The sequence below is a fragment of the Ictalurus furcatus genome, chromosome 27, assembly GCF_023375685.1.
Source record: "Ictalurus furcatus strain D&B chromosome 27, Billie_1.0, whole genome shotgun sequence".
Taxonomy (NCBI): Eukaryota; Metazoa; Chordata; class Actinopteri; order Siluriformes; family Ictaluridae; genus Ictalurus; species Ictalurus furcatus.
The window spans coordinates 16,594,489-16,607,419 of NC_071281.1; the positions used below are offsets into that span (position 1 = coordinate 16,594,489).

The window sequence follows — 12,931 nt, forward strand, 5'->3', positions numbered from 1 at the left end:
ATACATCAACATTAGTCCTATGAGAACTGACGGAATAGCGAAAGATTATATCAGGAGCAAGTCTGATTCAGAAACAGCTTCGTGAGATGCAACTCTTCAGAAAAGACATTCGTTTTATACAAAATGATGCCAAATAAATAACGTGAAAATCAAACTGTTAAAACTCTCAGGTGTGATGGGAGATCAGGTGACTGAAGCATAGGTGTGGTTTGATTGAGTATATATCTATTATATTGAGCATATATATATATATATATATATATATATATATATATATATATATATATATATATATATATATATAAGAAGTAAAAAGGAGCAGAGGAGTTTATTTAGTACATCTTTAAGCGTATTGAACTGTTTCTGATCATCAGAAACTGTTATTGTCTCATTCCCATCTGCTGAGGGTTTATGTATAAACAGAGTGTGTAAAGCTGACTCCTGACCGAGTTAATGATGAGCAGACCACAGGAAATCTGTGCAGATCAGTGTGTGTGTGTGTGTGTGTGTGTGTGTGTGTTTCAGGAGTTGACGCTATGGGCTGCTGCTAAGAGTGACGCAAAGGCAGAGTCTGGTTTTTGCATGAGATCCTGCGGCCGATCGAATTCAACAACCTGAGACAGAGACGAAAGATGAGACCGAGGAAAAAAAAAACAAAAGAAAGAGATGGAGAGACAGAGAAAGGAGAAACATTATAAAACGTTATTTTTCTCCTTGTGGACACGCAATGATCAAACTAAATGCGTGTGTTTATAACGGTTCTTCTCTTTCCTGTGATGCACTGGGAATAGTGTAAACGTACACGGTCAGGCTGATAGAGCCTGGTGACTTGAATTGAAATGAAAAGAGAGAAACAGAGGAGCGAGAGAGAGAGAGAGAGAGAGATGGATAAAAAGAGACAGAGAGAGAGAGAAAAGAGAAAGATACAGAGAGCGAGAGAGAAAGAGAAGAGCCGGAATGACTGAGAAAGAGCGAGGTGGTGTGAGAAGAGAAAGATAAAGAGAGAGAGAGAGAATACAGAATGACAGAAAAGAAAGAGAGACACAGAGAGAGAGAGAGAGAGAAATATAAAGAATGAGAGAGAAACCAAGAAAAGAGAGGGAGAGACGGCGAGAGAAAGAAAAGAGTACATGATCAAGAATGGCAGAGAGACAGACAGGGCACTCAGACAGAGAGACAGAATGATGGGGGGGGGAGGAGAGACAGCAAAAAAAAAAAAAGAGTGAAAAGAGAGGCAGACTGAGAAAAGAGAAAGAGAGAGACGAAGAGACGAAGAGAGAGACGGAAAAGAGAGATAGGCAGAGGCAGTGAAAAGAGAGACTGAGAGAGAAATAAAGAACGAGATAAAGAATGACAGAGAGACAGTGTAAAAGCACAGAGAGAGAGAGAGAGAGAGAGAGAGAGACAGGATGATGAACAAAGAGAGAGAGAAAAGAGACAAAGAGAAACAGAACGACAGAAAAAAAAAGTGTGAGAGAGAAGAGAGAGAGACAGAGAAAAAAGACAGAGAGATAGACAGAGACCGAAAAAATACAGAAAGAGAGAAACAGAAAAGAGACAGAGAGATAACATTACGTGTGCACGTGTGTGTGTGTGTGTGTGTGTGTGTGTGGTCACCTTGCCCTTGTCCATGACGAGGATGCGGTCACACTCGAGCACGGTGTTGATGCGGTGTGCTATAGTGAGCATGGTGCAGTGCTGGAAGACGTCTCTGATGGTGTGCTGGATCAGACCGTCTGTCTCGGAGTCTATAGACGCCGTCGCTTCGTCCAGCAGAATGATCTGTACACGTACACACACACACACACACACACACACGCACACACGCACGTTAAATCTGATTACCTGGTTGTCATCGTCTGTTTTATGTTTTTTCGATGTTTTTTGGGGCGACGGAGAAATTTAATGTGAGCGAGTGTGTGTGTGTGTGTGTGTGGGGTGGGGTGGGGTGGGGTGGGGGGGGGGTCTTACTTTCGAATTGCGAAGCAGTGCTCTGGCCATGCACAGGAGCTGTCTCTCTCCTACAGAAAAGTTCTCGCCGTTCTCCACGACCGCCGAGTCCAGCTTCTGTGGCAAACTAGAGATCTACCCGAGACGCGGAGAGACGTTTGATTGGTTAATTGCTTCCCCGTAACACGTCGGGCTGTTGTTAATGGTGGGAGATTAAAGTTGTAAATCGGTACTAACTGCATTTTTCATGTACGTTTTCTCCAGAGCCATCCAGATCTCCTCATCCGTGTGATTATTAAATGGGTCGAGGTTATACCTGCGTAAAAATTTCAACACACCTTTAGGCTTTGTAGTATAAATAAATAAATAGATAGATAGATAGATAGATAGATAGATAGATACAAGCGCGCTGTCATATTCAAACACAAATGCAACTCTAATTAAAAATGAGCGACTGGCGGCCAGCGTGTCACCGCCGGTTTGAGTGCAAGAGGCATTTCTAGTCTTGTGCTGGTCCTCAGACGTCAGAGATAAGAGCTGAGAGGTCACCTGACAGTGCCGATGAAGAGGACCGGGTCCTGTGGGATGACGGACAGCTGACTGCGAAGGTCCTGCAGGCCCAAAGTGCAGATATCCAAGCTGTCGATCAGAATAGTGCCCTCTGCTGGCTCCACCAAGCGAAACAGAGCCACGCCCAGTGAAGATTTACCTGCCACATAACAAGATTTAATCCTTTAAAAATCTATATCCTGTTTTTTTTTTTTTTATGATCAGTTATAGTGCATCCAAAAAATTATTATGTTTTTTTTGTTTGTTTGTTTGTTTGTTTTTTTTTTATCAAAATGGTCTAGCCACTTTTTTTTACATATTTACACTGCATTCACTAGGATCATGTGAAAGGGTTTTAGATGTATTTATCCATAGATGTTATTCATATTGCTCATAACTGTGAGGAAATTGAGATATATTCCATTTTAACTCCTTAAACTGCCAGCAAAATATTCAGTTATTCCTCTTAAAGCACATCATTGAGTCGCCGTACCGCTCGGCTCAACCGCACTCAACTAGTGCCAGCCGGGTCAGACGGAAACTCCGGGGTGACTTTCGATGACCACTTGAACTTTCCAGACAACTTTTCAACAACTGCGTGATCCTGTTGGTTCATTCTGTATAACATCAAGAAAATCAGACCCTATCTCACTGATCAGGCCACACAGCTACTAGTCCAGGCTCTTGTTCTCTCAGACCTGGACTACTGCAACGTACTACTCTCAGGCCTCCCAGCCAGCTCCATCAAACCCCTTCAGATGATTCAGAATGCAGCAGCACGCCTTTTCAGTTTTCAACCAAAAGGACCCATGTCACACCCTTCTTCGTCTCCCTGCACCGGCTTCCTGTAGCCGCTCGAATCAGATTCACGGCCTTGATGCTCACGTACAACACCTTGTCTGGAACGGCACGCCACTACCTCAACACCCTCCTTGAGGTTTACGTTCCCTCACGCAACCTGCGTTCGGTTAACGACCGACGCTTTGTAGTGCCTACTCGGCGAGGCACGAGGTCCCTTCCAGAACCTTCCAGAAACTGACTGTCCCTCGGTGGTGAAATGAACTTCCAACTCAATCCGCACAGCAGAATCCGTCACCACCTACAAAAAACAACTAAAGACCCACCTCTTCCACGAGCACTTAACTAACCCCTAACTCCACCCCCCGCCCCCATGAATAAATGAATAAATTTAAACGTAAATGTAAATATTATGACTCGCGTCTCACCTGAGCCGGTGCGCCCCACGATGCCGAGTTTCTCTCGGGGGTTGATTGTGAGGTCGAGCTGATCGAGCACTATGGGTGTGTTCTCTCTGTACTTCATGCTGTAGTTCTTAAAGGTGATCGCGCCCTCCTGTGGCCAGCCGGATGGGACGCTGACGCCTTTCACTCTGCGCGGCGCTTCGGACACGCAGCCCTGTGAAACAGATCGTAATTTAGCTCCGATCCGGTACAGAACGATAAAAAGACATTTCAGTCTCTTTGTTGTGTCTCTCGTGACAAGCCGTATCAAATCTTACTTAACACGTGAAAACACACAGTCTGAGTGGTATTTTTTTGAAAGTGTGGAACGTCTCACCGTGATGTACTCCTGCAGTCTCTCCACTGACGTAAACTTCGCCTCCACTTCCGTAGAGAGCCTCACGACGTACTGTAGCATGCCTGTCAACTGCAAGGAACAATAACACAATAAGCACCACTAGTAAACACTTTCCTACACACCATTGCAATGCTTAAAACTAACTCTGAGCGTGTGTGTGTGTGTGTGTGTGTGTTACCTGTATGGTATACGATAGGGCCAGACCCTTGAGTGAAGGATTGATCACATGGTTGTCGCTGAGCACTACAAACAACGCCACAATCAGAGTAACCGAGGCAGACAGGAAGTCCAGCCAGAAGGACAGCCAACGTGTTCCGCAGTTAAACAACAGGAAGTGATTGGAGTTACGGTCGTTCATCATTTTAAACCTGTCAAGGACACATCAAGGTCACATCACACGCAGAGGATATGAGATCGGTACGAGTGAACACTCACATACTATACTCAGATATGCAGTTTGATGGTGTGTCGTTGCGATTTTGTCGTACTTTTCTGTGTACTGTGTGCTTTTGTCATAAGCGTGGATGGTGCTGAGGCCCTGGATGACGGAGGTAGTGAGAGAGATGCAGGGAGAACGAGTCACGTTCTCCAGCCGCTTCATCTCACGAATGCTCCTCTGGAAGATGCTAAAGCACACAGTGCAGCACAGAGTTAGCACAGAGTTGACACACACCTGGTGTTAATACTCTAACACAACCCCACTTCTTTTCATATATACCCGAGTGCAAAAGTTTGCGTCCCCTTAGGCCAAACTAAAGAAAACTAGTATGGAATAAAACACTAAGGGTTTGTGTTGTTACAGGAAAACAATCAGTGTGACTTAATGCTACCACTCGGAAGTTTCCAATAACGCCACGTCATGGATTTCTTTTTTCTTTTTTTTTTTTTGTATTCCTCTTAAACCAAAGCGATTTGCCAGAAATGGCTTTTTTTTTTTTAATGAATTACAGAACAACATGTTGTCCATTTATAGTTACATATAATGTTGTAGAACATCCACGAAACAACGTAATTAGTGTTGTCATCGTTTCGTTGTTTTTATTAAGGTCGCATTTGAATCGATTTATCGGTAGGTTTAGTTTATCTCCCACCGTGAATGAGCCGTCGCTATGGAAACGATTAGCCGTATTAGAACGAGTGCATTGATATAAACCTGTGCGGTTTTGCGGCTGCACTACTGTCCGAGCGGCTGTTCTAGGAAAGCAATCAATACCTTCTGACCAATCAGAATTGAGAATGTAGCAGCGCTGTGGTATAATCAAGTTGCCTCTATATCTCTCTGCAGTCAATGCACACCCACTTTTCAGTTCATTTGATAAATTTTAAAAACACAGGTACATTTTCTCTTGGGGGCAGAAACCATATGGAATTATTTATTTAGTTTTAAACTTTGTACTTAACTGTACTTTTATTTTATTTACTCAAAATATCAGAGTTGAACGTTGGGATTTTTTAGGCTGCCATTTTCACATCCACCACCAGATGGCAGGGTTGATCAAACTGAACAACTTGCCACACGAGCAACTATTTTTTATTTTCTAACACTGTCTATTCCGTCGCTGTTTGAAGCAACACGACGATTCAATGAATGACCCACGTGACATTTACAAACATATTACAACCCCGAATAGTAGAATTGTTTTCCTTTTTGGTATCATATCTTTAATATACAGTACTGTGTAAAAGTTTTAGGCACGTGCAAAATCGTGAATGAAACAAAGGTAATATTTGGTGTGAGGAAAAAAAAAATCAAAATAGTAGTCTCAGGTACAATGTGTGCAGGTTTATAAGGAAATGAGCTGTAAGTGTTATCGAGCATCTTGAAGAACCAGACTCGGTTCTTCTGGAGACTTCGACTGTCGCACTCGCGTCTCATTTCTGCAGCGAAACCCAGCAGCTTTCGTTGTCTGAAAAGTGTCTCTTACCACATAATACGCTGCTTTCTTTACTGACACACACACATTTTTCTCTAACATTTAATTTTGTGCTGGAAAACTAAAATGTTTTTGTACTGACTCATAAAATAGCAAAGTTTGTACTTAAAAAAAATTAGGATGGCTAAAACTTTTGCACAGTAGTGTATTACATTTACTCAGTGGTCTTGTACATTGTCTACGCTGCTCATGCGAGTGCTACTCGTAAGCATTCGCGCTGCCGGAGACTGAAGGATGAATGTTAAATCTTACTAGAGGATGACAGTAAAGATGGCGCCCAGTGCAACCACGGCGATGAGGAGGTAGGGAAAGACGATGCACACGGTCAAGACGGTGCTGGTGACCATGAGGCAGAACTGCAGGAAGTTCTCCATGTTGAACGGCAGGACGGCGTCGATCTCGTCCTGATCTTTGCTGAATCGATTCACCATACGGCCGGTAGGAGTCGTGTCGAAGAAGCTCATCGGACTGGCCAGGATCTAATGGGCGGAGTTACGACATGAATCGCTACACTATATTATACTAAACAATATTATACTATCCTCTACCCTTATGATACGCTTTTCAGATCTCTTCGAGTCATCAAGCCGTATTTGGACGTTAGCTTTCACAGCTAATGGCACAAAAAGTTAAACGAACCCTTGTAAATGTATAATATGAATCACATCACTGTCTTCCAGGCCTAACGCCTGTGCTGACGGTGCGTGTCGGGAAGACTCACCCTCCTGAACATGGTGTCGTGGAGTTTAGACGAGGCGTGCAGCGTCACTTTAGTGAAAGTGTAACCCTTCAGGGCGCTCAGCACCACCATGGCCACTACTGTCAAGCCGTATATCATCTGATAGAAGTCCAGATCGGGATTTTTGGAGATGTTACCGGGGTCGGGATCTGATGAATTCTGTCAGAGGCAGAGCGAGAGGAAGAAAAAGATTCACGCATCGTATCATCGAAATACCCAAACATTCTTATGCATACAGTATATTACTACTTTACTGAAACAATTCAATAAAAACTTCTTTTAAAAAAAAAAAAACATTCAGCTACCATCCAGGAAATGAATAGCTATATAATACAAGAAGCTACATAGAATGATCACATCTGTATTAATTGAAGAAACAAGAATGATTTCATATTAAAAGGTTATTTTATTCCCGGTGAGCCAAGGCCTACAATGTCCATCTAAACTCCATTCCAGTTTATTCATCAGGGTTTCAACCAGGAACGTCGTCTCCACACCGAGAGACAGTGGGAATGCTGTATAAGTATTGTTATAAGTGGTGAACTCCCTGTGTGGGAATTTTAAGTTAATTGATAGGAAGGGAATCTTCTTACCTAGCTTTCACTGTGCTCACATTTTCACACTTTGTGTTACTTTTTGTGTGTAAGGTCATGTCTTAATTCTTTATCTCCAGGAATACGTTATAATCATCACTGTGTGTGTGTGTGTGTGTGTGTGTGTGTGTGTGTGTGTGTTTTTTTTTTACCCCAGAGCCTTGACTTAGCCAGTAACTGAGCCACCAGTTGCCGAAGGCAGTCGTTCCCACCAGCAGGACAAAGAATATCATGACAAAAAACAACAGAATGTAACCTAAACAGCGTGAGAGACAAAGAGACAAGATAGAGAGGGAAAAATAAGAAATGAGCAAGACAGAGTGAGTGAGCGAGTGAGCAAGAAATGAGTGAGCGATCAAGTGAGTGAATGAGTGAATGAATGAATGAGTGATCGAGTGAGTGAATGAATGAATGAGTGATCGAGTGAGTGAATGAATGAGTGATCGAGTGAGTGAATGAATGAATGAATGAGTGATCGAGTGAGTGAATGAATGAATGAGTGATCGAGTGAGTGAATGAATGAATGAGTGATCGAGTGAATGAATGAATAAGTGAGTGATCGAGTGAGTGAATGAATGAATCAGTGAGTGACTCATCAAGTGAGTGAATGAATGAATGAATGAGTGATCGAGTGAGTGAATGAATGAATGAGTGATCGAGTGAGTGAATGAATGAGTGAGTGATCGAGTGAGTGAATGAATGAATGAGTGATCGAGTGAATGAATGAATAAGTGAGTGATCGAGTGAGTGAATGAATAAGTGATCGAGTGAGTGAATGAATGAATCAGTGAGTGACTCATCAAGTGAGTGAATGAATGAATGAGTGAATGAGAAAGTTGGTGAATGAGTGAATGAATGAAAAAGTTGTTGAGTGTGTTAGTGAGTCAGTGTGTGTGCGTGTGTGTGTGTGTGTGTGTGTTACCTCCAGCCGCACGGCAGTATCGGTCGTAGGTTCTGAAAGTAACGGATCCTTCCTGAGACACCTCCTTTTTGACGAGCTCGTCTTTACCCTCTAACGTTCAGAAACAGAATGAGACTGTTTATTTATCTTCAGGTGAGGTTTCCACAAACAAATGCAAAGACATCAAGCATCCTTATAAAGATATTTGCTACTATACGTCACATGGACAAGCACCTTTTGTTTCCTGAGTGTCGGGTGCTGAGTCATCTGGTTTAACTCTCTCATCAGACATGTTGAAGGCTGGACAGGACAACGACAAACGTAAAAATGATCACCGCGTTCTGTTACTTTACAGCACAAATCATTTGTGCAATTTGAAGCCATACACGGGCATGTAAATCAGGCTAAAACCCGATCGTTTATCTTTCTCGACATTATCAGAGTCAAATGAATCCAAGTGATCCTGCTCTGTATGACCTCTGACCTGCGTTTACAATTCCGCCGCTTGTGGACCGTTCTCTGCTTTGTTTGCTGTGCTCGCTGGACTCAGAGGGGCTCACTGGGGCTTCCTCCTTTTTCTCCTATGAGAAATAATAATACAAAAAGTCACGCTTTACCGTACGTCTGAAGAAATCGATACGCTAAAGCGGTAAGAGAAAACGCCGTTACGTTGCTCTGTTCCAGCTGGTAGTTGTTAATGAGATGTGCGTATCGACCCTTCGCTTTCATCAGAGCTCTGTGCGTTCCAGCTTCCTTAATCTTCCCATTCTCTAAAAGCAAGACTTCATCACAGAACTCCAAATACTAGGGGATGAGAGAGAGAGAGAGAGAGAGCGAGAGAGAAAGAGAGAGAGAGAGAGGAATGACAGACGGTAAAGTCACCAAAAGAGAATCAATGCACAATAACCACATTAAACGGTTTATTGTGAGTTACACATTAAATGAGAGACTACAAAATGGCTTTAGAGATGATGCGCTGGTTGGGTAATGTTTACCCGTGTGCTGTGTCAGCAAGATTCAGCTAAAGAGTGTGTGAAAGGTATCGATCATGACTGTGCATGGATTCCCCTCTCTGATATCAGACACTCGTCTAGCTATCCAATATGCTGTTACTGATTACAGTGCTGCGTAATTACATAATAATAGACATATTATTTTACCACAGAGCTGTTGAATGCTCCGTTCTGATTGGTTATTTATTTTAGCAGCTCTGCAAACGTCCCAGCTGTTATTTATTTACAGTCCCTTTCAAAAGTATTGGAATGGCAAAGCCAGTTTGGGTTTGAGATCAAAAGATGAACATGAGGCGATAGATCGTGATTTCAGCTTCCGTTTGCTCATATGTACATCGAGACGTGTTAAACAACTTAGAACATGGCACCTTTTGTGTGAACCCACGCATTTTTTTCACGTCGTCAAAAATATTGGAACGTGAGACTGCTGGGTGTTGAAACCCAAGTCAAGTTAACGTATAGCGAATACAATAGAATTGACCTTGTTGTTCCGATACATTCGGAGGGGACGGTAAATGAGCGTAAAAGATCGATTTATGAAACAAATCGAAGCTCAAAACTTGATCGAAATACCTGAAGCTGATGTGTGACCAGGATCATGGTCTTGCCCTTCAGCTCTTTTTTGATGCACTCTTCAAAGATGTGCTTGCCCACGTGGGCGTCGACTGCTGACAAAGGGTCGTCCAATAGGAAGATGTCTCGGTTGGAATAGACCGCTCTTGCTAGGCTGACTCTCTGTTTCTGACCACCTGATAAGTTCAGACCGCGCTCCCCGATCTATACGCACATCACAAACGTGCATCCGTATACAGTACATTCACAGAGAGACAAATATTATGATATGCTTCACTGCATTAGGCTCTGAAAACAAACCTCTGTCTGGTCACCGTACGGGAGAATAGCCAGATCTGGCTTCAGAGAGCAGGCGTGGATAGCACGGTTATACCTACAACACAAACACGCACATACTAACATACTGTACGTGTACAAAAAAGAAACACCAAGACCTTAAAACCCAGAGAGTTTCGTAAGAGGAAGTCTTAATTGTCCTTGACTATGCGATAAAATGTATTACAATTGTTGTGGTTACGTGGAGCATAGAAACGCCAACGTAAACGCCACGTAAACGCCATAGAAACGTTTGATGATGCACAATTCTGTAACTTGGGGTGTGTTTGTAATCGAGTAGTTTATAGACCAGTTTGGTTTGTGTTACCTCGCTTGGTCGAAAGGTTCTCCCATTAAAATATTATCTCGTACAGTTCCATGAAAGATCCAGGCTTGCTGGGAAACATAGGCGAACGTCCCATTCGCCGAGACTGATCCACTCTGGAGATGCATCTGAAGAGCGAAATGAAGAAATAAATGGTCTTCGCTACACGTACATTATCCGTTCCCATCGAAACCGTTTCGTATTAAGCGAGACGAATAAAGCTTTAATCAGTAAGCTATTGAGAGTAAAACTACATATACTTCATTTTTGTATTTCTTATTTACGACACATGCTCTACGTGTTCACGTTTACGCTCTACGCGTTTTTCTCAGCCGCTATATCAGATATTTCCGAATAAGATTCCATCTGTAAGCAAAAACGGTGCCGATAAGAATCTTTTACAGTCAGTGATAAGATAACCATGTGATTAATTACAACACTGAACCGCAAGGACAAGTACAAGTTATGGGCCTGTGAACAAGTACCATACCTGCTCGAGTATGCTTGATATCAGCGAGGTTTTTCCACTTCCAACGTTGCCACAAACTCCAAGCAAATTTCCCTGAAACAACAACAACAACAACATAAATAAACAAATAAAACGTTTATTAATCACCACAGCGCCTTATCATTAGATAAATCTATTTATACCACAGCTCTGTTGAATGCTCAATTCTGATTGGTCAGAAGGTGTTGATCGGTGTGATTTTCTATAACTCTAAGAGTAGTTCCAGTCGCAAGGTTTATATTCACATTATTTATATGATTGTTTCTATAGTAACAGCTTGCACAGGGACTTTCATAGCGGACACTCCATATAAACGGATTGGAAAATAATTATTGATATGGTTACGTTTTTAACGGTGTTAGGAGACATTTACGTTGTTTTTATGGACAGAGTCCCCGGTTTCAGCGCTTTGCAACAGTCAGAAGCTATAACTTTAAGTTTTCTGGCATCTTCGGGACAGCGAACAGAGTTGTTAGTCATTTTGTTGGCAGCGATAACGCAGGATCAGGATGGAAGGACGGAGATCTTTGCGCTTTCCGGGTACTTAGAAACGTGACACGGAGTGCATTTTTGGCCGGTCCCTGCAGGATTTCGTGATTTAGCGATCGCAGGAATGAAGGAAAAATCGAGCGACCTCTGCAATATTCCGAGGAGCTGGTGATTTTTCACGATTACCGCAGATTTCTGATCACTGTTTCCTATAACAGCACGTACTGTCGTGTTTTATTCCTTATCAGACCACCCATCATCTTCTGATTTCTCTTTTAAACTACCTGTTCCTTCTTGAAGAACAGCATATGTCTTTACAAAACACTTCTTCGGCTTGGGAAAAATAAACCGCACAGACACGCACGCACCTTGGGAAGGGTAAACGTGATGTTCCTTAGTGTCGGTTTGGTGTTCTGTGTGTGTGTGCCGTTCCGAGTGACCTCCGCGGGCTCAGCTTTACCCTTCTTCACCCCGTTGCCCACGGTCACTGGGCTCTCAGGGCCGTTTGGAGCAGAGGAACTCCATGAGAACGAAGCTTTGTCCATCGCTAGAGCGGCACTCAAGTCTTTGTTCTGGATCAGATAAGGGTCGGGATTCTTTATCATCAGGATCCTCTGGGAAAGGAAAGTACTGAAATGAGTATAATGTAATTAAGCTTCAGGGACTTAGGGCTTCTGATTGTTAAATAAACCCAAAACTAAATGTCTGAAGATTAGACTGTGAAAAACTAGGAGAGCTTCAGTGATGTACAAATACCATGACTCAAAAACGAGTCTTACATATAGGAGGTGGAAAAAGAAGATCGAAATTTCCAAAAACAGGAGCACAAGGAAAATGAAAGTCGAACCTTTAATCGCGTCAGAGACACTTTCGCTTCGGCCAGTGCTTTTACAGAGAACGGCAGCAGACCCATCGTCATCCGCATCGAGTTGAACACAGCGATGATGGTGAACGCCTGGCAAACCCCAGAGAGACGTACAGTATGTACTAAAAAAATCTACTGACAACATGATTTCTTCCACAATTCCATCGTTGTTACAAACTCCCCGAGTGTAAAGTGTAAAGTATAAAGCCTAATAAACCACTGGCTCAAACGTATCACATGAACGTCAGGGAAAAAAGCATCACATGATTGTCATTTTACTGTCACAGTGTTAAAGAGGAGTCCTGTCCATGTGTGAGGAGGGCGATAACAGAAGCCGTAAAAACGGTGGATACTCACGGTGGAGGGCTGCAGAGATAGGCGGAGTGATGTGTGAGCGATGAAGGTCAGGATCGTGGCCAGAGAGGGAACTATAGCTGTTAAGGAGGCGTTCACACTCTGAGTGTATCCCACTTTCTCCAAAAGCAACTTCTCTTGCTTCCGGATATCTGCAGGGAGAGAGAGAGATAGAGAGAGAGAGTTAGAGAGAGAGGGACAGCGAGAGAGAGAGAGATAGGTAG

The 12,931-nt window shown here is 42.9% G+C and overlaps 1 protein-coding gene across 5 annotated transcripts in view; it reads right to left on the bottom strand.

Moving 5' to 3' along the window:
- Positions 1 to 289: 289 nt before the first annotated feature.
- Positions 290 to 12,931, bottom strand: part of abcc12 (ATP-binding cassette, sub-family C (CFTR/MRP), member 12) — a 22,125-nt gene continuing 9,483 nt past the window's right edge. For all 5 annotated transcript variants that reach the window (XM_053616921.1, XM_053616920.1, XM_053616919.1 and 2 more), the window contains 23 exons: positions 12,711 to 12,859; positions 12,336 to 12,443; positions 11,857 to 12,102; positions 10,982 to 11,053; positions 10,495 to 10,619; positions 10,152 to 10,224; positions 9,852 to 10,055; positions 8,935 to 9,069; positions 8,750 to 8,846; positions 8,500 to 8,565; positions 8,287 to 8,376; positions 7,517 to 7,620; positions 6,754 to 6,930; positions 6,285 to 6,511; positions 4,587 to 4,724; positions 4,277 to 4,466; positions 4,078 to 4,167; positions 3,726 to 3,915; positions 2,500 to 2,659; positions 2,188 to 2,266; positions 1,972 to 2,085; positions 1,618 to 1,782; positions 290 to 614 (listed from right to left, as the gene is read on the bottom strand). In XM_053616921.1, coding sequence (XP_053472896.1) covers positions 522 to 614; positions 1,618 to 1,782; positions 1,972 to 2,085; positions 2,188 to 2,266; positions 2,500 to 2,659; positions 3,726 to 3,915; positions 4,078 to 4,167; positions 4,277 to 4,466; positions 4,587 to 4,724; positions 6,285 to 6,511; positions 6,754 to 6,930; positions 7,517 to 7,620; positions 8,287 to 8,376; positions 8,500 to 8,565; positions 8,750 to 8,846; positions 8,935 to 9,069; positions 9,852 to 10,055; positions 10,152 to 10,224; positions 10,495 to 10,619; positions 10,982 to 11,053; positions 11,857 to 12,102; positions 12,336 to 12,443; positions 12,711 to 12,859 — 3,092 coding nt within the window. In that variant the 3' untranslated portion in view covers positions 290 to 521. The remainder of the gene's footprint in view (positions 615 to 1,617; positions 1,783 to 1,971; positions 2,086 to 2,187; positions 2,267 to 2,499; positions 2,660 to 3,725; positions 3,916 to 4,077; positions 4,168 to 4,276; positions 4,467 to 4,586; positions 4,725 to 6,284; positions 6,512 to 6,753; positions 6,931 to 7,516; positions 7,621 to 8,286; positions 8,377 to 8,499; positions 8,566 to 8,749; positions 8,847 to 8,934; positions 9,070 to 9,851; positions 10,056 to 10,151; positions 10,225 to 10,494; positions 10,620 to 10,981; positions 11,054 to 11,856; positions 12,103 to 12,335; positions 12,444 to 12,710; positions 12,860 to 12,931) is intronic.